At 49.9% G+C, this 25,026-nt stretch overlaps 9 protein-coding genes across 9 annotated transcripts; 2 read left to right on the top strand and 7 right to left on the bottom strand.

The window, feature by feature from the left end:
• Nucleotides 1–452: 452 nt before the first annotated feature.
• FTJAE_10382 (calcium-binding precursor cnx1) lies at nt 453–2,311 on the bottom strand (the record flags this gene model as incomplete). Its single annotated transcript, XM_037343218.1, has 3 exons — nt 453–1,738; nt 1,798–2,080; nt 2,195–2,311. The coding sequence occupies 3 exons, from the start codon at nt 2,309–2,311 to the stop codon at nt 453–455; spliced, it is 1,686 nt and encodes a 561-aa protein (XP_037202644.1).
• Nucleotides 2,312–4,101: 1,790 nt separating this feature from the next.
• On the bottom strand, nt 4,102–4,747 carry FTJAE_10381 (uncharacterized protein; the record flags this gene model as incomplete). Its single annotated transcript, XM_037343217.1, has 2 exons — nt 4,102–4,536; nt 4,592–4,747. The coding sequence occupies 2 exons, from the start codon at nt 4,745–4,747 to the stop codon at nt 4,102–4,104; spliced, it is 591 nt and encodes a 196-aa protein (XP_037202643.1).
• A 3,671-nt stretch (nt 4,748–8,418) lies between these two features.
• On the top strand, nt 8,419–9,480 carry FTJAE_10380 (methylthioribulose-1-phosphate dehydratase; the record flags this gene model as incomplete). The annotated part of the gene is made up of 3 exons (XM_037343216.1): nt 8,419–8,567; nt 8,798–9,322; nt 9,387–9,480. 3 exons carry the CDS (start codon nt 8,419–8,421, stop codon nt 9,478–9,480), a joined length of 768 nt encoding a protein of 255 aa, XP_037202642.1.
• A 383-nt stretch (nt 9,481–9,863) lies between these two features.
• On the bottom strand, nt 9,864–11,072 carry FTJAE_10379 (transport membrane glycoprotein Sec20; the record flags this gene model as incomplete). The annotated part of the gene is made up of 2 exons (XM_037343214.1): nt 9,864–10,725; nt 10,777–11,072. 2 exons carry the CDS (start codon nt 11,070–11,072, stop codon nt 9,864–9,866), a joined length of 1,158 nt encoding a protein of 385 aa, XP_037202641.1.
• An 890-nt stretch (nt 11,073–11,962) lies between these two features.
• FTJAE_10378 (inorganic pyrophosphatase) lies at nt 11,963–13,789 on the bottom strand (the record flags this gene model as incomplete). Its single annotated transcript, XM_037343213.1, has 6 exons — nt 11,963–12,104; nt 12,156–12,239; nt 12,289–12,632; nt 12,687–12,806; nt 12,975–13,465; nt 13,774–13,789. The coding sequence occupies 6 exons, from the start codon at nt 13,787–13,789 to the stop codon at nt 11,963–11,965; spliced, it is 1,197 nt and encodes a 398-aa protein (XP_037202640.1).
• A 799-nt stretch (nt 13,790–14,588) lies between these two features.
• On the bottom strand, nt 14,589–15,670 carry FTJAE_10377 (meiotic expression up-regulated 14; the record flags this gene model as incomplete). The annotated part of the gene is made up of 2 exons (XM_037343212.1): nt 14,589–14,996; nt 15,056–15,670. The coding sequence occupies 2 exons, from the start codon at nt 15,668–15,670 to the stop codon at nt 14,589–14,591; spliced, it is 1,023 nt and encodes a 340-aa protein (XP_037202639.1).
• A 1,118-nt stretch (nt 15,671–16,788) lies between these two features.
• On the bottom strand, nt 16,789–19,359 carry FTJAE_10376 (oligosaccharyl transferase complex subunit OST4; the record flags this gene model as incomplete). Its single annotated transcript, XM_037343211.1, has 6 exons — nt 16,789–17,087; nt 17,283–17,430; nt 17,485–17,613; nt 17,815–18,034; nt 18,085–18,957; nt 19,013–19,359. 6 exons carry the CDS (start codon nt 19,357–19,359, stop codon nt 16,789–16,791), a joined length of 2,016 nt encoding a protein of 671 aa, XP_037202638.1.
• A 2,437-nt stretch (nt 19,360–21,796) lies between these two features.
• Nucleotides 21,797–23,453, top strand: FTJAE_10375 (hexokinase; the record flags this gene model as incomplete). The annotated part of the gene is made up of 5 exons (XM_037343210.1): nt 21,797–21,926; nt 21,979–22,004; nt 22,054–22,464; nt 22,520–22,974; nt 23,030–23,453. 5 exons carry the CDS (start codon nt 21,797–21,799, stop codon nt 23,451–23,453), a joined length of 1,446 nt encoding a protein of 481 aa, XP_037202637.1.
• A 188-nt stretch (nt 23,454–23,641) lies between these two features.
• FTJAE_10374 (arginine n-methyltransferase 2) lies at nt 23,642–24,978 on the bottom strand (the record flags this gene model as incomplete). Its single annotated transcript, XM_037343209.1, has 2 exons — nt 23,642–23,676; nt 23,730–24,978. The coding sequence occupies 2 exons, from the start codon at nt 24,976–24,978 to the stop codon at nt 23,642–23,644; spliced, it is 1,284 nt and encodes a 427-aa protein (XP_037202636.1).
• Between the last annotated feature and the right edge of the window lie 48 nt (nt 24,979–25,026).

Here is a 25,026-nt window from a genome sequence, read left to right as displayed (position 1 = left end):
AAATGGATGTCTATGGAGGGCGTTCGTCTTCTCAATATCGATCTAAACTGATACTAGACACCCTTATCTGTAAATGCACGCCGATTTCGGTGAAGGAGTAAAAGCCCTGGTTTAAGACTTTGTCAAGTTGACCTACCCTTACTGCAAATGCGAAACCAAACAAACCGAGATAACAATGCCAACGCCTTGCTTCACAGTACCTCTTGAGTGGTCTAGACGTACGGAACACCACGACGAATCATGAACAGATCAAGAGTGAGGTCAGCCTGAAAAGCTATCAATTGTCTGATATCCCTATCGCTGCTCTGGTGCGCCAAATCAATCAATCATAAGAATTGTGTACATTTCCTTCCAAAGTTGCTTCTCTTCTTAGCTCCACAGGTTCTCTGTCCGCTTTTGAATATCACTCCATCCGATACAACTAACCATTTGAGATCACCTCCTCGTTTTCCTTATGACTGGCTGCGAGTGGTGCGCTTGTTAACGGCGCCCTTGACCTGCTCAGCACCGGTAGCGGTGGCCTCAACAGCCTTATCCTTGACCTGCTTAGCCTTGTCGGATGCCTTCTCGGCAGTCTGCTGAACAGCGGGCGACTTGCCAAGGTTGAAAAGAACAGCGACGAGGCCGGCGGCAGTAATAATGATGGCGGCAAGACCTCCAGCAACCTCGGGGACGAACTTGATGGCCTCGATGGGATCCTGAGCGGCAATGGCCTTGAAGAGCTCGACCTTCTCGGTGATATAGTGAACAGGATCGTCGAGGAACTTGAGGTCGCTGGGGGACTTAGGCTTATCCTCCTGCTTTGGCTTATCGGCATCGAAGAGGGCCTTCTCGATGGGGTGCTTGACACCAAACGTCTCCTCAGCGAGCTTGTTGGCGTCCTCAATAGAGTGACCAATGTAGATGTTGTCAAAGAGAATATCGTTTTGCATAGTCCAGATCTCGAAACCAATGGCTCCCATGGGCTCGAAGTTGGCAGGGGTCTTGTCCTCGAAGTAGTCAGGGTTCTTGATCTTGCGGGGAGCCCAAGTTCCCTTGTATGCCGGGTTCTCGATGTAAGGCGCGGTCCACTTGCCCTTGTAGTCGGGGTTGCGCTTCATTGGTTTGGTCCATGGGCCACAACCAGAGGCGTCGGCACATTTGGGGTTGGGGACGGTGGGGGCGATCCAGTCGCCGTCCTCCTCGTCATCCCAATCATCTGGCTTCTCGGCCTCGGGGTCGGGAATGGTGACGGGCTCGTTCTCGAGCCAGTCCTCGGGTTTCTCGGCTTCCTCGTCGACGATCTCGTAGGGAGCTTCCTCGTCCCAATCCTCAGGCTTCTTCGCCTCAGGATCAGGAATGCGTGCTTGGTCAACCCAGTCCTCAGGCTTCTTGTCGTTCGCATCATCAATCTCGGCCGGGGGGTTGACAGCAGGGGTGAAATCCTCCAAGAGGCTGCCGGTCTTGACCTCCTCATTGTTCTGCTTGATAACGTATGTGTTGTTTGGATGAACGATCAAGGTGTAAAGCTCGGTGGTCTTTGTAATCTTGGCGGTGGGGGGGGAATCGAGATGCTTCTCCTCATACTCGCCAGTCTTGGGGTTCTTGTGATTGAAAATGAAGTGGACTTTGTTGGTGTGGCCACACTTGTCGGGACCAAACATGATCACGTAGGGGGTTGTGTTTGCAAACTCTTCCTGATGGAGAGCCTTGTTGTCACGAAGGAGCTTCATGTAAGCACCACCACACTCGAGGCCATCTGGAGGTAAAAATGTCAGCATGCGCGATCACTGAGTGGGATTCCAGAGTCATGCTTACTTTGCAGCTTCACCTCATACTGGACGACGAGGGTGTTGCCCTTGTTGTCAATCTTCTTAGGGAACTTGGCGGAAATAGCATGGTGCGCCGCAGGGTTCTTGACAACGAGACCCTTATCGCCCTCGATGCCCTTGTACTGTACGGGCTCTTCAACGGCCCACTCGCCAACATAGGCCCATTCCTCCTCGGAGCCAGATGTGTCCTTCTTCGCGTGAGAAGGCTTCCATCGCTGGTCCCAGTCGTCGGTGAACTGCTCCAGGAAATCGGCCTTCACCACGGTCGGCTGTAAGGGTGGGTTAGCCATCAATTGACTGGAACAAGAGCTCATGAGGAGGAGCTACGTAGCCCTCAAGCACGAGATCAATCACTCATTGAAATGAAGAAGAAAAACACTCACAGTAAATGTAGGGAGCTTGTCGGGAACAGAAGGAGAAGCTTCCTTGACGTCCTCGGCGTGGACGTTACCTGTAAGTATGGCAGCCGACATGGCCGCTGCAACAGCGTTGAGCTTCATGATGAAGGAAGTGACGGAGTAGCTTGAGCAGAGAATTAAGGACGTCACCAGAAGCTGCGCAAGAGGGGGAGCAGGACACAAAATATATAAAAAAGGACTTGTGAGTGAGGGGAAAGTGTTGCTCGATGAGGGTATTCCCAGCGCTCGAGGAGATAAGAGGTCCAAGAGTGAGGTGGAATGCAGAATTGGGAGAGTGAAGAAGCGAAAGGTGGCGTCTTAACAATGAGTGGAGAGCTCTGTCTTAGTGTTGAGGACACGTAGAACGAAGAAGCTCAGAGCCGCCTAAATTTCAGGGATCACGAACAGGTGCAGAGCGGGGGCCGTGGCCCGGAGCCACTAAGGTTGGAAGAAGGAAGGTGCGTATGCCGACTGTCAGGTACTCCCATGGGACTGGGGGCGGGGACGTTGGCGGAAGCCTCACAGCCTCGGCCTTACAGAATAGGTCATGCATGTCCCACAGAAGGCTCGAGAAGAACACAGCTGTCCATGGAACAATTGGCGGATGAATGGTTAATTCCACAAGCGTAATAAGCCTCAACTTTAAAACCAAAACAAAATATTGGCTAATCTAGTCCAAGAGGCATAATACTGTAGTATCCACGAAGACGCACAGAGCCGTTGTTGGAGTGTTCTTCCATTGGGCTTCAGTGTAAGTGTAAAAACAGCTGCTCGACGACCAATAGCGAAATTCGGAGTCTTTGGTATCCGTACATACTTGGTAGGTACCTTCCAATGCTTCTGAACGAAACAAGAAGCTGTCTACAGTGGCTTGTTAGTCATGAGATTGGTCAACGCAAATAATGTGGACTATGAACTTTGAATTTATCGATAGATATTATCCTTCTCCGCATTACCTTGCTCTCATACCTTAAGTGACACAGTAGTAAGAATGCCGTCTAGGATTGCTTAACAGCTACCCTATCTAGGGGAGGAAAGAAAACCCAGGACCTTGATACAAAATGTTTAAGATATTTAGACAATTCAGCACAAGTTTAGGGGACTATTTAATAAGTTTACCTACTTTAGCACACTCTTTCCAACTCTTGAGTTATCTTGCTTCCTGAGGGCGGTTTCCAGCACCTAACTAACATAGTGTCTCGAAAAGAGCCTGACAGGACAGCAACAAGAAAAGAAGCGGGCGCACATGGAACACCGTGGCGTCAAGGGTATTACTACAATTAAACCGCAACTGAAGCCAATTGTTCTGTCATGACGTTTTTATAAAAACATCAGCGACGCGGTTAAACTGCTCAGCATGCAAATAATTGAGGAGGTGCCTTCGAAATATCAACTACTATATCGGCTTCGAAGGGGAAAAATCATGATGAAACCATTGAATTGAACTCGAGCATTTCTTCCATAGGTATGTATGTGTTCTGCAAGTAGTGAGACAATCATTTCGCTTGTTTACAAACTAAACCACTCAAGCACCCGATTGGGAATCAGTAGCCAATCACAGAACGACACTCCACAACCAACACAACCTCAGTGGTTGTATTGTGTTGTGTTCTGACTTCGAGTCCACTGAAAAAGATGCGCATCAAGATGAGGTTACGCAGAGCGCAAAAAAAGAGGTATTGTATTGATGCTCGTGTCGAGCCGTATGTGAACGCGTAAGGTGTCCCAATAATTTGTCCATGAAAAGTCGATCCGGCCCCAAAAAAAGCCTTCGTCATGATGCCCAACATGTATCACATCTGAAATCAAACTCCAATCATTACCGCTCTAGAGCAATCCCATTAAAATCCTTCTATTCTATCAATCAGATGTCCAAAAAGAGGCGATCCAATTTACAGAGCGAAGACAGCGGCGACGAGACCAAGAAGAGAGACACCGCCAACGAGAGCGGTGGCAGCATTGCCGGTCTCGGTAGATGAAGCAGCGGAGCCGGAAGCAGTACCGGAGGCGGATCCAGAGGTCTCAGAGGCGTCGGTAGCGGTGGCATCAGACTCAGCGGCAGAGGCGGTGGCGGTGCTGTCCTCATCGGAGGCAGTGCCGGTGGCCTTGGAAGCAGCAGACTCGGCAGCGGAGGAAGCCTCGTCCTTGGAGCTAGCATCGCCAGTTTCACGGGGAGTACCGGAGACTGTCTTCCAGTAGTTGTCGGCGATACAGTTCTGGAGACAAACAGAGTACTTCTCGGTGTCGGAGGCAGAGCCCTTACCCTTGGGGCAGGCGGCAACACACTCGGTGGTGGCGTTGATGTTCTTCTCATCGGGAGAGGGAACCTGGAGAATTATGGTTAGACACGTGTTTGTCCACATGGTGGTACATCAGACTCACAGTGATGCAGTAAGACTGGCACTTGACATCACCAGCATCACAGGCGTCAAGGCAGTCAAGCTGAGACTGTTGAGCGGGAGAGACAGAAGCAGTCTTGCTCTGGGCAGCGGCCATGGTGGCGAAAGCGCCGGCAACGAAGATAGAGGTGAAACGCATGTTGATAGATTTCGAGATTGTTGATATTAGAATTAGTAGTGTAAAGTAATCGAGATGAATCTCAAAGCGAAAGTCTGAAGTGGAATTCTTGTCTTAACGAACGACAGGCGGATGACAGCGAGGGTGAAGAAGAAGGGAAACAAGAGCACGCGACGGGGCAGCCAGGTCCTTTTATGAGTCGAGTCCTCAACTGGACGTAGACGGTTAGCAAAGGGGCATCCACACCATCAAACCAATGACCATACCACCACCGCTTAAGCCCAAGCAAGCCTAGACAAGGCAGAGTACAGTCTCAGAGAGACTCAGACCCCCAGGCCAGGCTAGGGGAAGCCGTGAAAGTCACAGGCACAGGCACAAGCTAGACAAGTCAACAAGACTGACCTGAGGTGCAGGCAAAGCGGCGCCAAGCTAGCCCCCGGTTCATCGGGAGATAGGGGACCCATCAGGACCTTTGCATCTTCCTTGTCAATGGCCAGAGCATGGACGGACATGCATGGACATGGGGTAAGGAAGGAGAGGGCCCATGTTGGCGCTAGGATTAGAATTGGAGCCATTAAGGATCCATTTTGTCTGATCAGGAAGTGCGAGAGAGGAGGAGAGAGAAGCGAAGTATCCATCACCTTCTCGGGGATGCTATTGCTGTCGGGCATAGGTACGCATGATGCACATTCGGGGTCCCGTCAGTATCAAAACAACGCATCAGGAAAAGAGATGAGGGGAGTTTTGGGTATGCCACGCAAACCCCCTCACACAAGTCCACGTCCATGTTGTGACACAGTACCAGTACAGCACATGCAGTGGGACGACAACCAAGAAGGGACAAGCACCAGCACAAGCACAAAATTAAAGTGAGTTGCAGTCGGGTCGGACTGTAGCGAGCGAAGGAGAGGAGCCTGAGGAGGGAAGGCATGGACTGATGTGATGTGATGTCGATCGATGTTCGTTTACTTTCTGGTCTGGGGAAGCCCGCCGACATACAATTTTAAATTTGCAAGCCATAATCCAAGAGACTGACACTAATTTGCCGTCCCTGTCCTGCGTTGACTAGGGGAAGAAACGACTAATTATTTGCCAGTTGAGCTGGGGGATGTTCCTGTAATTCCGGCTCAGCGCAGATCTTGCATCTCTCCCTTCGTTTAACGATTCTTTTTCGGCTCAGATGATTCAAGATGGTCATCCATGTTGTGAGTGGACTCTCCTCTCCTCTCCTCTCCCACCGACTGTGACCAACAAAACTTATGATGGATGGATAAAGACGTTGGGGGATTAAAAAAAACAAAAAACACAAGTGGCCCACACATAGGATGGATGGCAGGATGGATGATCAATCCTCCACTTGCTCGTTCGTCCATCCATCCATCCATCATGGAGAGCTTCGCCTCCAACAGCTCGTGTTGCCTGGCGACATGACCACCATCTGCCGTCCTTTCTTACATGTGTGGTGTTTTCTACTTTCCAACACCACTCATCAGTGGTGATGAGCCCCCTAATTTGCACCTTTAAAAAGGTGACGGCACACGGCTGTTCTTCTCAGCGCGCCTAGAATCCTAGATCACTGCACTAGCATCGGATCTCTCCAAGTCCATTGGATTCGAGGTTGTCTCAGGGGGTGACCCTTGGGGCTAGACAATAATAGACCGGGCCTCCATTTTGGGTCAAGGGGTGGGCGGAAGTGTGTCCGAGACGAGACTTTGTAAACCATCAGCGAGCCTGAGCCAGTGAGTTTGCGATCCTGCCAATACAATGTAAACAATAACACACTTGAGGATTTGTTTTCTTCTTCACAGTACTCCGTATGAGTGATTAAATACAGAACAGACTGGAAAGCCAGGGTTTACTACTGTAAGTTAGCCAGGGAGTCGAGGCCGCCTTGGCCAGAGTAAGGTAGGTAATTAATTAAAACGGCCTCGTTTTCATTGGCGTACATGTAGTATACACTTTGTTTGGCTAACACGAGCGTCATCTCAATGCACTATCACCAGGTAGGTCAAAGTAGACTAACTTTAGTAGAATAATTACATACTTCTCAAGAACTCAACAAACTCAAACCTCCTCTTCCCTCAAATGGATGGTCAAACGGCGCCTAGGACTTGTAACGGATGCTCTTTGCCGCGTTGTCACCTGCAAATGCTGCAAAAGCCGTCGGCTCAACCTATTACAACCTAATCCATGAATACGAGGTATGGATCCCAGAGAAAAGGCCCCGGCGGTGCTCCCCGTTCCCCCATATGCCACTTTGTTATTAGGGGCACCTGTGTCCTGTGATACTGCCACAGTGCAGCTCTACCAGGACCAGGTTGTTGGCTTCCCGGCACCGGCGCTGAGAGCTGAAAAAGGCCATTTATTGCATATAAGCAGGGACAAGGGTCAACATCTTAAGACAAGACATGATGCTCACTGCTCAGAGCCTGTTGATGGATTCTCGCACTCATTAAACGAGTATTATTACCCACCTGTAAAGGCTTGTGGTTGAGGTGCCATCCTTGAAAATGTTAAAACACAGGCCAGGTCTGTTCCAAGGCATTCGTCCATTCGTCTTCAATCCGGCAAGATTCTCCATCTGATGCTGGCTATTATTATCACATATTCAAAACTCCGAGTCATTGTCATTCAGATAACATGAACCGTTGAGTTCATGCAAAGATGTGTATGTACTGCCCTATGTGTTGCAACAGATGGCTATCTGGTCTAGTTCAGACTTGCGTCGATGAATCTTGATGGAAGGGAAACCCCATTATTAGCTGTACTCCGTGTCTTTTGGTCCTTTCTCGGCTGTTCCGTCTCCGTTCCTATTCATAGCCCACTCGCTTGCCACCATGGACGCAATACAACCTCAGCTCAGAGAAAACCGAGGTTGCACGTATTGCATAGAGTTGGAATACAACATAGAATATTCCAGACAAAAGAAGATTCCATCCACATGGCAAAGATTATTGAGAAAGAGACTTGGGTTGGTGTAGATTTTGAAGAGCACCAGGAGAAACACGGCCCGCCCACTCAAGACTACCTTATGTTAAGTACCTACCTAGTAAATGCCCAACGTTCCCAAGCCATTGTTTCTGATTGTTTGAGCCGTTGCGCTCATCAGCCACGACCTGATTCTTCGCAAAATGGCCTTGGATGTAAAGAATGTCTTGTGGTTGTTAATTGGCTAGCGTACAGTAGGTAGTTCTCCCAAGAGTGCTCTTGTCATCACGGATGAGATGGATTTCGACAGCACAGAGCACAGAGCACAGAGCACCCTGATATATCTTCCTCAGCCACTCAGAGGCTCTCAAACTACAACCTAGGTAGCCTAGGGGAGGAAAGAAAACTCAAGACCTCTACCCTAAGCGATAAAAATATCAGGTAAATTTAGCCTAAGCTTAGGGTCCTCTTTGCTTAGTTTATTTTAACACCTTATTTCAAGGTTCGGTGTTTTCTTGCCCCCTGAGGCGTAGCCTACTACGTAGACGGGTGTGGCATTGGCCTAACGTTCGACAAGAAACTATCCACCACCAACATCAGTTTCATCTCTATTACATTGGCCGTGCTGCTATCTCATTTCCCATACCTCAACACTCCGCTGAATCTCTGTGTTTTCCCGGCCGCAGTGTTCCGAATTGGCAACCCTCTGCAAAGACACAATTCAAAGCTCGCTCCGTATCTCTAAGTCTTCCTCCAAAGACAAAATGTCAACTGAGCAACGCCCAACTGGCGATGCCCTCATTACTTCCGAGGACCCAAACCACCCTGCAAACCTGATCCCTTCGCTATGCGCAAAGTTCTGGACTCTGGGCTGGGTTACGGGAACAGGAGGCGGTTGCTCCATTCGAGATGAGTATGTTTATGTTTACCTTGCTCGTTCTTGAAATTTCATCAATTTCTTTTTTTACCCCGCGACCCCGCCATGATGATGAGTTGGAGTAGGCAAATTTATGTTATTGCAAGACTCATGATACCGGTGTATATCCTCCTCAAGTCAATGGGAAAATCATCTGAAACTTATCTTGAGCATTTGCTATCGAGATAAGGAGCAAACGTTTCTCTTAACTTACACCATGATCACAGTGATCTCGTATACATTGCGCCCTCGGGCGTTCAAAAAGAACTCATGAAGAACACCGACATCTACGTCATGGCTCTTTCTGAGCAAGATCCTAACCACAACAAGCTCAACCAGCGCACCTATCTGCGATCTCCTCCCTGCTATAAGCCTTCTCAGTGCACCCCCTTGTTCCTTGCTGCTTTCACCCGCCGAGGGGCTGGCTGTTGTATACATACTCACTCTCAATGGGCTGTTCTTGTGACCCTCCTGTTAGAATCCCAAGGCCCTGGAAAAGACCGAGTTTTCGAGATCAACAACATTGAGCAAATCAAGGGCTTTGGCCGTGGCATGAACAAGACAGGCAACCTGGGCTATCATGACACCCTTCGCATTCCAGTCATCGAGAACACTCCTCATGAGGAGGACTTGACGGAGTATCTCGAAGAAGCGATGGATAAGTATCCCGACACATACGCTGTTCTCGTCCGTCGTCACGGTGTCTACGTCTGGGGTGATAACGTTCATAAGGCCAAGACTCAATGTGAGAGGTATGGAAGATATAACAACTCACTCGTGATCTGTGAATGATTACCTTACGCTGATTTAACGTAGTCTCGATTACCTGTTCCAGCTTGCCGTTGAGATGAAGAAGCTCGGCCTTCCTTGGATCAGCGAAGTCGAGCAGATTGCTCCCCAGCGAACATAGTCGGAGAAGCAGTCAGAGTTGCCTACAAATCCCGGCACCTTGGCTTATGCTCTCGACGAACGGGTTTGCTTGTCAGGTTGTTAGCCTGAAACCCAAATGAGGCACGGCGTTATGTGAGATGATGGCTTAAAGAAAATTCAAGGATAGTCGATAGATGAATGTGGTCGATGACATGATGATGACCAAGGGACTGAAAGCCTCTCTGGAAGAATAGAGTATGCCACCATTGCGGATCATTTCTTTGGCGAGTTTTTTAACGGGCATCATGTTCCAGAATCAGTTTACAGTTCAACAAATTACTGACAAGACTCGCTTCATAGTTATGAAGAAAATGCTTTAACATGTTCGGGACGTTGTTGTTACAAAATTAATAATTATCCAACTTATAACTCGTCTCTAGGGCGTTGCTGCTCAACAACACCAGGCTCCTCCCACATCCTCTTCTTGGGATTGCCAATGTTGTCTTCATCACCCTCTGGGATGTTCCCCAGCTCATCTGCTTCTTTCACAACGTTCACAATCTTATCCACCTCCTCCAAAACTTCGGCCTGCTGATCGGTGTCAACTTTGACGGTAGGCAATTCATCGTCCGGCAAGCCCTCCACCGGAACTCCTTTGCTCGCTTGTCCAGCCTCCTTCACCTGGCCCTGCCCCGAACCCACGTGCATCACCGCACTGCCTGCTGACGTTCCCAATCCAAACATTAACCTTAGCGGTAGCCAAACAATCCACCACATCGGTCCATACAGCAGTCTTCTGAACAACAGCCAGCCGAGTGTACAAGCTAGCATGTAAAATGTCGTCTGGAGGTACCACGTATCGCTTTTCTGCGAGCGCAACAGTGTGCCTAATAAGTCCTTGGAGCTCGCCAGCATTGTGTCCAGAGAGCCATACGACTCGTTCAGTTGCTTCAAAGCAGCAGAAGATTCCGTCAGAGTCTCATGTGCAAACTCGCTGCGAGCCAACTCCGCCTGGATCAGATCATGTGTTCGTCGTAGGGCATTGGTCACATTAGCACTCGCACCAACGTTCTGTTGATCCTCTTCAGTGAGGCTCGATTGCTGCTTCTGAACGTTCTGCTGATGGCGTATAGGACGAGCAGTCTTTTCATCGTCAGGGTAAAGAGAGTTGGTCTCGGAGGTAGGTTGTGAAAATGATGTAAGGAGGATCTCGCGCTCTCGTCTTTGTGCCTGTGCGAGGCTATGTTTTGCCGACAGCCGTGCTTTTCGAAAAGAGAGACGGCAGCTAGAGTAATTTTAGACATAAATACCACCTTCCTCTGAGTGCAAACTATACCTTGCAAGCTCCTTTCCAATCTTTTCGACACTCTCTTTCAATCGGTCTTTGTCATGCTCTGCAACGCGCAGAAACTCCACTTCTTCCTGCAAAAGCTCATGCTCCTCTTCTCCATCCCGTAGAGTGCTCGTGATTTCTGCGCTGAGTTCGCCGCTTTCGCTGCTCTCCTCGTCGGTGGTCAGGGGAACGGAGCCAGGTTGGAATTTGAGTGTTGCGAGTCGATCGATAAGCTCTTTGAGCTGTGTTGTCGTCTCTTGCAGAGCCGTCAAACGCTCCTGCAGACCATCGAAAGACATTTTTAGCTTGTTGAGTTTGTAATAGTATGCTGGTGAAGAAGTGTTAAGTGTATACCTAATGTGCAAGTCGATCTCGAAACGTGGTCCGTCATTATCATGACGTTGCAGTTAGCTGAGTGCTGCCCCTTTAGGGTGATATATGCATGTACCGAGACGTTATCGAACCTCGAAATTTCAGCATCGCCAAACTGAGGTACCCGGCTATAGCTCTTGAGTGTGTTAACGACTACGTTCGACTCCCTTGCCAAAGCCAATTTCTCTTGAGTATTTCACGAGCTTAGCCTCTTCCTCGCTGCCAAGATGATCACCAAATTTATGACTGAGGTTTCGGCCAAATTCAACCCTTTCTCGGCCTGCGCAAAGCCAGCTCGTCTGTTTCTCACATTTCTGCCTCCGAATGCCCGAGCGAATGGAACAACAATCACGTCGACCATCCTACCCCGAACTTCAAAAGAGCCCAGCTCCCTACGAGTGAAATTTAGTATGTAATACTAGAAGGCTATTAGTTGTCCCCAAGGGGTCCAATGGCTAACGAGATGCAGAGGATGGCAAGGAGCTCAACTTCGACTGCCAAAAGATTAACATTAAAGGACTGGTGGAGGAAGTAGACCGACATTCGCGTCAACTGCAAAAGGCAGCCGACTTGACTGATTAAAATATGTGAAAAACACCGCTATACTGTATCACTCCGCACAAACGGCGTTAGGGAACGAACCCTGTACATTTACAAACCCCTATGGCATAGCAGGGATTGAGGGTCTTGTATAATATTACGACAATTGGCATCATTTTTATATATTGTTCTTGAGTATCTCCGTGCTCAACTTTTGTGAAGACTACATGTCTGCCGTAGTTCTTCCTTTTATGCAAGATGGTTGGTCTATGGACACTTAAGCAGAGGCACCGCTGATGAAGAACCACTTGTCAATGGAAGCATCGATCTTCTCGGCGGGGACGTCCTCGTTGGGGGGCAGAGGGGGGAGCTGGTCAGGAGAGACACGAGAAGGAGAGTTCTGGACAGTGACGTTGGTGCTACGCAAACGTTAGTATCAACTGTGTTAGGAAGACAGCTTGGAGACTTACGTGGAGACACCGCCAGCAGGGGTCTTGCCAGTGATGAGACGCTCCCAGGCCTCAGCACACTCGCGGACGACGTCAAGGGCGTAGCTTAAAATTGTCAGTCTCGGGCTCACTAAGCCGGAATTTGAGAACTCACCTCTTGTTCTTGCACTCGCCAGTGAAGGCAAACTGGTTCTCGGGCTTGCCATCGGGAATCTTGTAGATACGGAACCACTCGTTGGTGGCACGGAGGAGACCGGGAAGGTGTCGCTCGACATCCTCAACGTCGTTCAGCTTAGAGGCGAGAGGGTCGTTGATATCAATGACGATGACCTTCCAGTCAGTCTCCTCCTCGTCGAGGAGAGCCATGACACCGAGGACCTTGACCTGCTTGACCTGGCCAGTATAACCAACGAGCTCACCGATCTCGCAGACATCGAGAGGGTCGTTGTCACCCTTAGCCTTGGTCTCAGGGTGAACGGAGTTGGGGTCCTCCCAAGTCTGGTGATCGAGTTAGGGGTGACCACGTCAGATTGGGGTAAATAATGAGCATACTTGGGGGAAGGCACCGTAGTTCCAGAGGTAACCCTTGTGGGGGAAGCAGTTTCGGACGTATCGAAGCTTGCCCTTCTTGATATCCTGCTTGATGGGGTTGAGGAGCTCCTCCTTGGAGATCTATAGTGAGGGTTTTGTCAGTATTCATATTGTGCGTTCGTTTTGCTGGTCTGGAGCAACGGTTGCGCAAGGAGGGGGGAGGGGTAATAGAGCACACGACAACTGTAAATAAAGCAAAGCGTGTCGAGGAGGTAACAAGACAGCAATTGATGTTGACCAGTAACATACCTCGAGCTTGGCATTGGTCCATCGAGGAATCTCAACAACCATGTTCAGGATGGTCTGCTCCTGGTTGGCATAGAGAGGAATATCATGGAAAGGAGAAACGGGCTGGCCATCCTTCTCGATGTAGACTCGGTGCTCGAGGGTGTTGGGAGCCGCAACCTTGCGGACAGTGTAGTTGGAGGCCATGTCGGGCTTCTGCTTTGAAACGGGACCTGTTGGTGAGGATGAAGAGGAAAAGTGTCGAGCAATCTGAGCTGTTCGACGGGAAGAAATTTTGGAGGTTGACGTAGCAGCAGAGTGAGAATAAGAAGAGGATGGAGGGGGCGGGGCATCACTGGTAACGACACTATTGCTCCCGCCGGGGCCTGCAGCGGCAGCGGCAGGGCTGCGTGCTGCCAGCGATGCCATGTAATTGGCCCGGCCAGGTACTCGGTATGGCGACAGTGACGGCGCTGCGGAGGGACTGTACAGCAGTGTCCCAGTGGCTGCGGTGCCTGTGACTGTAGTGCGCAACGACCTCTGGAGCAGCAGAAGCCGGGAACTTTGCGGCTGTAACATCAATACTAAGCTGGTCTTTAGGGGCGGCTTGAAGTGGAGCAGCCCCGGGGAGAAGGGTGCAAAAAGGGAGAGAGGAAAGAGATTGGGAGGTTATATCAAGAGTAATACGGTGAGAAGAAACCTTATGCCTAGGCCTTACACCGCGGTCGTCGGCTGTAGCGCAGGGCTTCAAGAGAAACCGAGGTCGTCTTTTCGCGGGCACGGGAGTTGGTTTTCGGATGGTTGATATAAACCAGAAGCTAACTGGTTCTGGATATCATGATGGGTCTCAGTTGTGCTAAATTGATCCTTATCTCCATGCAACACGGCCGACAGCCCGGAGACAAGTCATGACCCGATGAACCTACGTAGTACGTATTTCATTACACTTGCAGCTAAACGGATTGATGAAGTAATGTCTAGCTAGGCTCAAGGTCCTTCTAGCCTTCTTTCGCTCCCCTCTCGTTAGTAGTCAATCCACGATGTTTACTGTGAAGACCATTAATGTAATTATCTTTCTACTCTGCAATCAAGCCTTTCACGAAAGTTCATCCATCTCCGGAACCGGAACATAATAAATCGTCTTCTTATTAGGTGCAACACCAAGATGCAGACCCCATCCATCCACACCGTCTGAAAAACCAGAGCACCAGGACCCACGATGCTGATCACCTCATATCGATTGGTGCTGAGTGTTTCAACAATGGATTGAAGATGAGCCTAATAAGCCCGAAGTTTGCGCCACGAGCCGGTTCATCGTCGTTCTTGCACCCAAGGTGCAACATACACTACGAACCTCAACATGACACCATTTTATTACACTTTTGATAGGCACCCCTATTCTCATTCAACTAACGAGACTAACGAAGCAACACTCAAAGGAAATAAACAGACAGCACTCACACAAAAGCCTCTCGGTACCCCAGACTTATTAAACTTAGGAGCTAATCCCTCGGCACGCCCAGACAGACTGCGATAACAGCAAGTGAACCTTCTCGCCTGCTCAAGAAAACGAAACTTGTCGAAATAAAAGACAATACCTGAATCGGCACCCTTGTTAACTACCCTGTAATTGCCCACTTAGCCAGCGACCTCAGCATAGACAGAGGACTTGGTGCCCCGTTGCTCCAAAGGAGAAGTGGCGGATTCAACTGTGGCTGCCTCAGACTGGACAGGAGACAAATTGTCTTCCGAAGCCAGAGGCTCCTTTCCCTTTCCCTCAAGGGTTGGCGATTGGTTTTGGACTGGAGTAGAAAAGCCCTCGGCCTCGGGTCGCCACTCTCGAAGGTCATCCTCAGCATCGTTGAGGATTTGGCGTGCCAGGGACGAGTGTTCATAAGGCACTCGTGTATCGCCAGGAACCACAGGCGAATCGTCGAGAAGCTCCAACAGACGGCGGCCATGTTTGGCTAGCATGATCTGCTTTTCGGCACGCTCGATGGTTGCAGCGAACTCGGCAACATAGGCTTCCTTGAGCTTTTGTCGGGTCTAGATGGAAGGTCAGCCCTGCTCAAAAGGTTGATGAAGCGGTGCTAGTCACAACTCACGGTGTTGGTCAATTGGGCCTCCGCTACCAGGTTCTCAGCCTCAGCCCTCACCAATTCCTGCTCGAGGACAGGCAGTCTTGTGCTGCCAGGCTCCTTTAGCTTCAACTTCTGGATCTCGTCGGCAATCTTGTCCTTTTTTTCGCGGCTGGGCTGCACGCTCTTCTCAGTGTTTCGAATGGCCTTGAGTTCGGCGCGAGAATCGTCAAGAGCATGAGCATATGCGTCCTCTTGCTCGCCCATTTCACTCAGGATAACTCCCACTTTATCTGAAATATCACTAATACTCTCATCTCCGGTGTGCTCACCCCATTCAGATAACTGAGTTGCAATGGAAACCCGCTCACGGCCGGCGGTCTCATGGGCGGTGATGAGGTTGTTCTCCGATTTGATGAGGCGGAATAGCTTACGGGACAGCTCAGGTTGAACCTGGCCGCGGAGTGAGTTGAAGGAGAAACCTGGGCGCTTGGCTCCGGCACCAGCGCCAGAGCTGCCCTTGGGTTTGTTGGATCGAATGGAGAGTGCGCGATTCCTAGAAAAGGGCTTCATGTCAATCGGACTTTCCGAATCTAGTGATTCATGGCGTGAAGAAGAGGTGTCGAAACTGAAGCGAGACATTGTATTTTGATATACAGTACGGTTGGTTGAGGCGCGACGACATATGAATTTTGACAATTGCTGAAGATTCCAACGGGGGCTTACATGATGAAGGCTTGAGGAAGGATAACTACCTAGAGAGCCAAGGTAGGCAGGCGAATCCTTCAGGTATCGCTCAAGAGTAGGAATCTGCGACTCAACCAGAATGCACCTTCTTCCATATAGTCAGCTTCGATATCACAGAACATTCTTGCCTTCCCCGCTCCCTCCTATGGAGCAGACAAGGCCCAACACCTCCTCACACAATGGAACAGGTGACAGCTTACGGTGGAATAAGGCGATTCGAGAATTCAGCTGCAGAGCCGCTTTGGGTAGTAAATGTAAATCAGTGCAAATCGTCTGGGTCCGGGTCAGGTTTGTTACAAGGGGGATGGATGTAAGAGGTCTCCAGATGTCAAAGCTGTCTATACAAAGGCAGGGGTTGTGCAGGCTTTAAGCAAGCATAAGGGCCTGTTGAACTGACGTTGACGACACACACCAACCCATCTTGGATCTGCCCTGCTTTCGGTAGCACAAGTACATGCTTTCAGCTGCACCTACGCTCACATTTGGAGTAACTCGCTGTACCGTATCTGTCTTAGAGAGCCTTTGTATGTTCGGTGGCGGAATGCAGTGTGATGTCATGAGCTCTTCTAGCGACGATCCAGCTTTGCGGGACACTCCGCACCCCGCCCAGACGATACGTCAACAGGCTTTCCAAAGAGCTCCAAATGACAAAAAAGTTCCGTGGCTCCCGGGAAAGAAGTACAAGGCTCAGCCTTTCATGTAAGGGACATTGGTCAAATAGCATCTTGAGATCCTTAAGTTGACCTTCCTCTACTGCCACAGCTTATGATCAACAGCCCATTGAGCCAAAGCCAATGGAAAAGAAACTCCATCTTATTGTATTGAATTGCGCTATGTCGCCTGTTCCTGTGCATGAATAACGCCCACCCTGTGTCCAATATCTTTAAACAGACAGTTTCCCCCAATACCTTGCCCAAATAGTCATACGTTCCTCATCAAATGATTAAACACATTGCCAATGCCGCTAAACGCAGCCCGCCAAGTACCGCATGCTCTGCACAACGTCATCGCCTCTAATTACACCCACAATTCAGCATTGGTGCCTCCAGACGATCAATAGCGCTCATAGACAACAGTGCCACTGTTTCGTGGGCTGTGGCTGTAGGACCGTCTAGAGACACTGGTGTAGCTTGCTCGGGGAGAGCGTGAGTGATGATGGTGATGGTGGTGATGGTGATGATGGCCTGTGTATCGCCTAGAAGGTGTAATCTCTTCGTGATAGTAGTACTTGGTCCTAGGCTTGGGTTCACTGCCGAAACACATCCTGGTGGTTGTTTGAGGGCTTGTTCGGCGAGGGTGAGACTGGTCGCAGCTGTGATAGGACAGGATTAGTCGAACGAGATCGTTGAAGCGACTGTAAAGTGAGACCCTGATTGATCAGCCTCAACTTGAGATATTGGATGTTAAATTATAAATGCAAAAGAATGTGTGAGGCTTTGAGGAGGGCTCTCATGTTCAATCTTATACCACTGCCCTGATTTCCTTTGCCCGGTTTCTTTTGACTCACCCATGCTGTCAGAACCTGGCTCAGACAAGGAGAGGGCCCTCAGCCAGGGTGGCCATTCGGAGTCTGTCTCGCCCACCCATCTCAGGCTCAACTGGGAGACACAGTCCCTCCACACGCACTTGGCGTAGTACCAAGTCCGTGTTAGAACCTGGCAAAGTCTGTACGAGAGGCTATCAAAAGAGGCTGGGCCTAGCTAGCTTACGGAATTGCCCGCCTCGCGGATAATGGCTTGGACCCTGTCTCTTGGTGGTGGCTTTGCTGTCTTTGTCAGAACATGACCAAAGTCAAGCGAGTATTTGACTGTCATCTGATGTTTCTTGCGTCTTGCAAACTGGAAACCTAATCCCATTTACTAATATGGTCCCTCTATTTTACACTTTTACATCTTTCCCAGCAGCTGCTTCCAGACTCCTCATCATGTGAAGGCGAAGACCCCTCAATCAAAAGACGCATTCCTTTTCTATCAAAGCCTTTATTTCTTGGGCTTAAATCCCACCTGCACCTGGCCCAATGCCCAGGTAGTGACAAATACCACCATGGCACTGGCAAAGATGACCAAAGGTTTTCGAAGAGCGCTCGAGAGAGGCGCATCGTAAGAGATGATGAGTTGGCGGTCTCGGAACTCGTCGACCAGGTTTCGTGCCTTGATGCTGACTGCTGTTCTGCCGACAGTATCGAGGTAGGTTCTGGTCAAATCAACCGAGGTAGATACAATCGACGATTCGGGAATGTTGGTGTGGAACTTGACGTTCCTGTATCAAAGTTAGCAAACGCACAGATAGTGCTTGGACTGTCGGCTTACTCGGCGCCTTCTGGAAGGAGAACATTGACGTTGATGTGCTCATATTCAACGCCTTCTGGCTGCTTGGGGCCTTCGATGAAAGGAATTCGGAGAACGAAACTACCAGTGGCGGTCTTTCGCAGGAAGTTAGAAGCATCGGAGTTCCATCCAATAGTGAAAGGGTACCTCCATCCACCAAAAAGAGGGTATCTCGGCTTCAGAACAAGAAGAGCGTCTCGGTTGTCGGTTCGCCAAGTAGACGTTGTGACGTTGCCGATCACATCTGTATAGTAGGCGTCCACGCTTCCGCCCGGAAGAGGAATTCGCAATTGGTCGAGGTAATGCGAAGGACGAACTCCTGCAACCCCATGCTGACGGTACAACGAATGCTGAGAATATTTGATTCGGTCGAAGTTGTCAGAAAGGTTAGCGCCGCCGTGATACATCTCGTAGTGCTCCTCGAAGGCGATGTTGCCGCCCCAGTGGCTGACTTCAATCAAACGGTCGAGCTCCTTGACATGAATAACCGGTTTGGTAAACTGAAAGCGAACGTTGGCAGGAGAGACAGCACCGGCGGGCTTTTCATCAAAGGGACCATAGATGAGCTTGGTGCCCTGCTTTACAGGAAACTCCTTGACCTCGCCGCTGCCTGGAAGCTTTGTATAATCGGGGACATCGGCCGAAGCAGCCTTAAGCTCAGTCTTCTGCTTCTTCGTGATATAGGCAGATGGTGCATAAACGGAAAAGTTGAAGCTCAGGTATTGGTCATCGTCCTGGGAAACGGCCGCGGGGAGAGGAGTGTAGGCTTTCAGGTAATAGTAGGTGATTCCGAGTGTTTGTTGGGCACCAGGCTTGAGCGGCGTGGGCAGTCGGATACGATAGTACTGAACATCACTATATCGCACCATTAGTCTTGAACTGCAACATAGCCCGGCTAGAAGACACATACCTGACAGGATCGTACTCGACAGCCTCGGCCGCGAACGGTCCGGCGTTCGCATCCTTACGATCCTTAACCTCGAAACCTCCTATACGAGGAAGCTGTTCGGCAGTAAATGGCACATAGTATTCTGTCTGCGGCTCCTTTGCAACGTTCTCGACGAGGACATTGATCTGTTCCTTTACGTAGGTCTTCTCGAGAGAGATGACGTGCACCAAATTGGCGTTCTTGAAAACCTGTGGAGGCTTAAAGTCGACGGACAGGATGACCTTTGATGTCTTGGAGTCTGTAGTTGCGCCAGCGAGTGCGACGGATATGAAGCTAAAGAGCGCCGTGGTGATGGCGAAAGGCTTCATGATGACGGCTTAAGATAGGGATACACTCATCTATTGAGAGATCCAAAGCTGTCAAGACTGAAAATTTGTTGTGGCCGTGTACCGCAAGGTAATTGTGGTCAAAGTTTGATAAATGCAAGCTCGCAACTCTCTCGACACCTCAACTTCTAGACCCTCCTGAGACAGGGCAGCTCCCCAAAAAGCATACGTTGCCCATTTGGCGCGTCAGCAGAAGCTTCAGGGTACCTAGGTTCCGTAGCTAGCTTGTCTAACCAATGAAAACGTGGCTAGATCGCAGCTCGGGAGAATCGTAGTGCCGGACCCGGACCCCCGATAGGTAACTAAGGTGCGTTCCAGGTTGACCCACGGAACCCTGTAGGAGCAAGAAAACACAAGACCTAGCTTTAAGGTAACAAAATAAACTCTACAAAAGGTATCCTAAACTCACCCTAAACTCATACTAAGTTACCTAAGTCTTTTTATCAGTTAGGTTTAAGGTCCCAAGTTTTATTTCCTCCCCTAGCTAACCTACCTAGTACCTTACCTTATAGCACAAGCACCCCACATCCTGATGAGGTGAGAGATACCTGAACTGCAGAAGAACCAAGTACCTAAAGTAGCCTTGGAGGATCCCCCCACGAAGGTGGCTTACTGGGACCTGACATCATGTTACCAAGCTGGAGTTTCAACTGCCCAGAACTGCCAGAGTGGACGCGGCCGACCCCCATGCTCCCCAGCCTACCAGCTTATGAAGGCCGAGAGCAGTGAAACATGTGCCCAGTCGGGGTATCATGAATTTCATCCTAATTGTGACTTCGAAGAGACGGCATTAATCAAGAGATGCAACTGAAGAAACGCGATTGGGAACTCTGATGTGTTGTGTGACTTTCAGTCAGAGTAACCACTAATAAATACCAATGGCCCCCTCCATCAACGGCCCGACAAGATAGGCTCCAGTTGGAATTGAGGAGAAGAGACACCTCAACCCACACGCATCTCAGACCACGAATGTCTAAGCGTGAGGTGCCTGAGTTCTTGTTCTGGCTAGTATCATTGTTGAGGAGAGACGTCTCTTGTCTTCTTACTTCCTTTTGCAACGAAGCGGTCAATCGAGCAACCTACGAAAGGTACAGAGGTGGCTCAGCTGCCTAAGTACCTTAGTCAAGGGGAGCAGACACGAGTGTTCAGTAGAAACCAGGTGCAGGCCTACATACCACCTATATCTTGGACACATACTTCTATGTAGGTACTAAGGAACCATAGGTACCTGTTGAGGGTCAAGACGGCGGAGACCTGGGACGATCTGGCTGTTACCAATTGGTCACAAGATATAAGATAAAGTACATGTCAACCTTTATTTGCAGGTAGATGTACTTGGCTTCTGGCCGATTGATGACATGAGAAGACACCTAATAAGTCAATTCCCTGCAAATCTCCCGCTCAACGGGCCTGTCCTGACCTCGACTCACCTCAATTTACTTCAGTCCAGTCCCGACAGGACCTGCTAGCACCTACCTTACCTACGTAAGGTGCTTTCTACTCCACCTCCCTTCCATCCCATCCCATCCTATCCATATCTGGGCTGCTTTAAAAACCCTGTATCCCCCTACCTACACCATCCACCTCATACTCCAATCTATTCTAAATTCTAAATCGTGTTTCTTTTCCTTTCGTGAATACGTCTTTCCCTACAAAAGTTCCCACGGTGACCTACGCGCTACGAAGCTGCAACAAGACACTACCCCGCCAAATCCGAACCCCGCCAAAAGTCAAACCTCGCTCATCAAAATGGTTGGTCTTGGTCCTCGACGTCCTCCCTCCCGAAAGGGTACGTATACTCAAATGCTGTCACTTGTTATGTTATGACGCCCCCCGCGACCAAGAAACTCTATCATTCGTTATTTGGGAGCATCAATTGCTGCTGGCCACGAGTTGTTGCTTGTCTAAGAAGAGGAAGCTTGCTCAGGAGGGCAGAACCAGCAAAAATGCGCTGCAATGACGATGTTTCTCCATCCTTTGCAACATTCCTGGTGGCGAACCTTGGAGACAAGACGAAGTCGTCATCTAGAGCCACGAAAGTTAGAGAAAGCCGTCGTGCGAGATCGAGAGCAATCCCCACTGGCTCTTTGAGCTTGGCCAAGAATCGGCGATAACAATGATGATCGACTGTGTATGCGACTACGACCTCAAGTTTTGGGGGACAACGAATTTGCAGATAAGGTGTATTACGTGAGCTTGTACTTCGTGGCTACTGAATTCTATTGGGTTTGCCAGCTGGCAATCACTGTCCTACTGTTAGAGTGTAGATGCAGTGCTTGTTCAGTGACCATGCAGCACTGAAGTCAAAATGCGCTACCCTTCTGTCAACCTTTCTCTCTTCAGAGCCTCTTGTTTTTCCAACTGCTTCCAAGCAAAAATAACATCAGCCTGGTCAAATCTTCGTTGCTAACGATTAATCATGTCAGGATCAATGGCCGATGTCCCTAAGGATCTCGCCGATGAGATTCACAAGCTCGAGAAGCTCTTCACGGTAGAGCCCGCTAAGCTCAAGGAGATTACCGACCATTTTGTCTCCGAATTGGCCAAAGGTGAGCCCTGCTGTTCTGTCGACTGCAGGGACGACTATCTGACTCTCAATAGGCCTCAGTGTTGAGGGGGGTAGCATCGTGAGTTCGAAACAGACACCTCCAATCCTGCTTCTAACCAAGCCCATAGCCTATGAACCCTACCTGGGTCATGTCATACCCCGATGGCTATGAAACCGGAACTTACCTGGCCCTGGACATGGGCGGAACAAACCTGCGAGTCTGCCAAATCACCCTGACCGAAGAGAAATCCGAGTTCGATATCCTCCAGTCCAAGTACCGCATGCCCGAGGAGCTCAAGTCTGGTACATCTGAGGAGCTTTGGGAATACATTGCCGAGTGTCTTTACCAGTTCCTCGAGACTCACCACGGGGACTGTAGCAAGCTGGAGAAAATTCCTCTGGGTTTCACATTCTCATATCCTGCCACCCAGAACTACATCGATGAGGGTATCCTGCAGCGATGGACCAAGGGCTTCGACATTGAGGGTGTGGAGGGCAAGAACATCGTGCCCATGTTCGAGGAGGCCCTGAAGGCTCGCGTACGCTGAACATCGCTCTAATATCCCAAAGAATCGCTGCTGATCATGCGAATAGGGCGTCCCCATCAAGCTTGCGGCTATCATTAATGATACTACTGGCACATTGATCGCTTCAGCCTATACCGATACCGCTATGAAGATCGGCTGCATCTTTGGTACTGGCTGCAATGCTGCTTACATGGAAGACTGTGGTTCCATTCCTAAGATTGCCGACCTGAATTTGCCTGCCGATCTGCCCATGGCTATCAACTGCGAGTGGGGAGCTTTTGATAACGAGCATAAAGTCCTTCCCCGAACTGCCTACGATGTGACTATCGATAAGGAGTCTCCTCGCCCAGGACAACAGGCCTTCGAAAAGATGATTGCTGGTCTCTACCTTGGCGAGATTTTCCGGCTCATCCTTGTTGACCTTCACGATAACAAAGCCATCCATATCTTCGAGAACCAAGATATCGCTCTGCTACGCAAACCTTACTCCCTTGATGCTTCCTTCCTGTCTGCTATTGAAGAGTACGATTTTCCTTCTTTTGCTAGGTTTACGCACACAGCTAATTTTCTGCTTTAGAGACCCCTGGGAGAACCTTACTGAGACGTATGATCTCTTCGGCAAGAAGCTGAACCTAAAGCCTACACGCCCCGAACTGGAGCTCGTTCGAAGGACCGCCGAGCTCATCGGCACACGTGCTGCTCGCCTTTCGGCTTGTGGTATCGCTGCTATCTGCAAGAAGAAGGGATACGAATCTTGCCACGTCGGTGCTGATGGCTCTGTGTTCAACAAGTACCCCTACTTCAAGGAGCGAGGAGCTCAGGCCCTGCGAGAGATTCTCGACTGGCCTGAGAAGACCGACAAGAAGGCCGAGGACCCTATTGAGGTTCTTACTGCTGAGGATGGCAGTGGTGTCGGCGCCGCCCTGATTGCCGCCCTGACCCTCAAGCGAATCAATGAGGGCAACATGGCAGGTATCCTTCATCCCGAGAACTTCAAATAAGCATGAGCAGGGATCGAATGATGAAAGGCGGGTGATGTGTATCAAAGGTTATATTAGGATTGGACAGAAAACGAAGATAGACGAGGACTTGAAAACGAAAGCATGAATAGAGACGAAGGGTTTCTTAAAGACTATCAAGAAGCTTGTGCCACCGACACGCCTGTAATCTTTTTGATTGATACATTCGTCTAGCCCATGAATGTGCAAATAGGCAGCCGGTATTCTGCGAAACGAAGTTAGCTTGATAGTGATGTAAAATACATGGGTGTATCTTACTGTCTAGGGTCCAGTATCGTCTCCGTACACCCTCCCACTCTCCCTCACCAGCCTTTTCTAGGCCAGACATGTCCACATCACTCTCCTCCCACTCGACATCGAGCCCTGCATCGGCGCACTGCATCTCGACCACCTTGGTGTATACGTCGTAACAGATCTTTCTGTCAGCACCAAGGCCATTGAAAAAGCTAAACTTTCCATCCTGGTCCATGATGCCAATGATGCACTCAGAGAAGAAGTGACGTAGCTGAGAGTAGTCTTCGCCAAAGGTGTCGAAGTAAATGGCATCATAAACCTCACCATCTTCCAGTAGTTTTGGCACGATATCTTGCCACTTGCCCTTGTGCACCTTAAAGGCGCCCTCTTCAGGGCCGCTCTTCTCCCAACTAGGGCCAAATTTGGATTCATCCTTGGAGAGGTGCTCAAGAACGCTTGGGTGTGCCTCGATGATGTGATGGCGTGAGGGCTTCAAATCAGCGAACATACCATCGACGATACCCATGCCGAAACCAATGTTCAGGATACGTTTGCCAGGGGCTGAGTCGGGAATCAGAGCAGCAACCGACCGGCGCATGATATCGGTCTCCCATGCCATCATGACACCGTTGAGGTCGGAGTCGACGAGCTTGGCATCATCATATACAAGTTTCGAATTTAGATATTCCTCACTTGTGACTTGCTTCTCTTGAGCATCGGGGGGAATGAACTTGGGTTCTTCTGGATGAGGGGCGGTGTCTTCAGCGGATACCAGTTGAGGAGCCTCTTCGCCATCTTGCTCAGCTTCCATCTCTTCGTCACCGTCATCTGAACCAGATGATAGTGCTTCATAATCCCCCATAAGAGCGAACAGGAGTTCAGCTCGCACTCCAGCCTCTACACAAAGGTTGTATAGAGGCTTGCGGCCAAGTCTAAGGGCAAGGCACCCTGGTGTCTCATTGTTGCTATCGACATCGTTCCAGATCGCACCTCTCAAGAAGAGGTCGTGAACTATCTCTTTAGCCTCTTCAACGGAGCCATCCTCTTCCTGGTCCTTATCGTCCCCAGAAGCAGGCCCGCAGGCACGGATAGCTGCATGTAAGGGTGTCTCCCCAGTCTTGGGGTCCTGAGCATTTGCTTTGCCGGTGGTTTTTAGCAGTTTCTGTAGGCCACTTCTATCATGGCCCCAGGCATGGTACAAGACTTCCCGAATGTCGTCTGGGCAATCGGAGGATATGCGCGCCGGCATAGAATCATCGATTTTGGGAGCCATGATGAGGGGCACGAAATAAAAACTGTGTTGCGGGGTCGAGAGGCACGG

This window comes from Fusarium tjaetaba (assembly GCF_013396195.1).
Source record: "Fusarium tjaetaba strain NRRL 66243 chromosome Unknown NRRL66243_c0000239, whole genome shotgun sequence".
NCBI classification, from domain to species: domain Eukaryota; kingdom Fungi; phylum Ascomycota; class Sordariomycetes; order Hypocreales; family Nectriaceae; genus Fusarium; species Fusarium tjaetaba.
The sequence above is the reverse complement of the archived record's forward strand: the minus strand, read 5'-3'. Positions and strand labels throughout refer to the sequence as shown.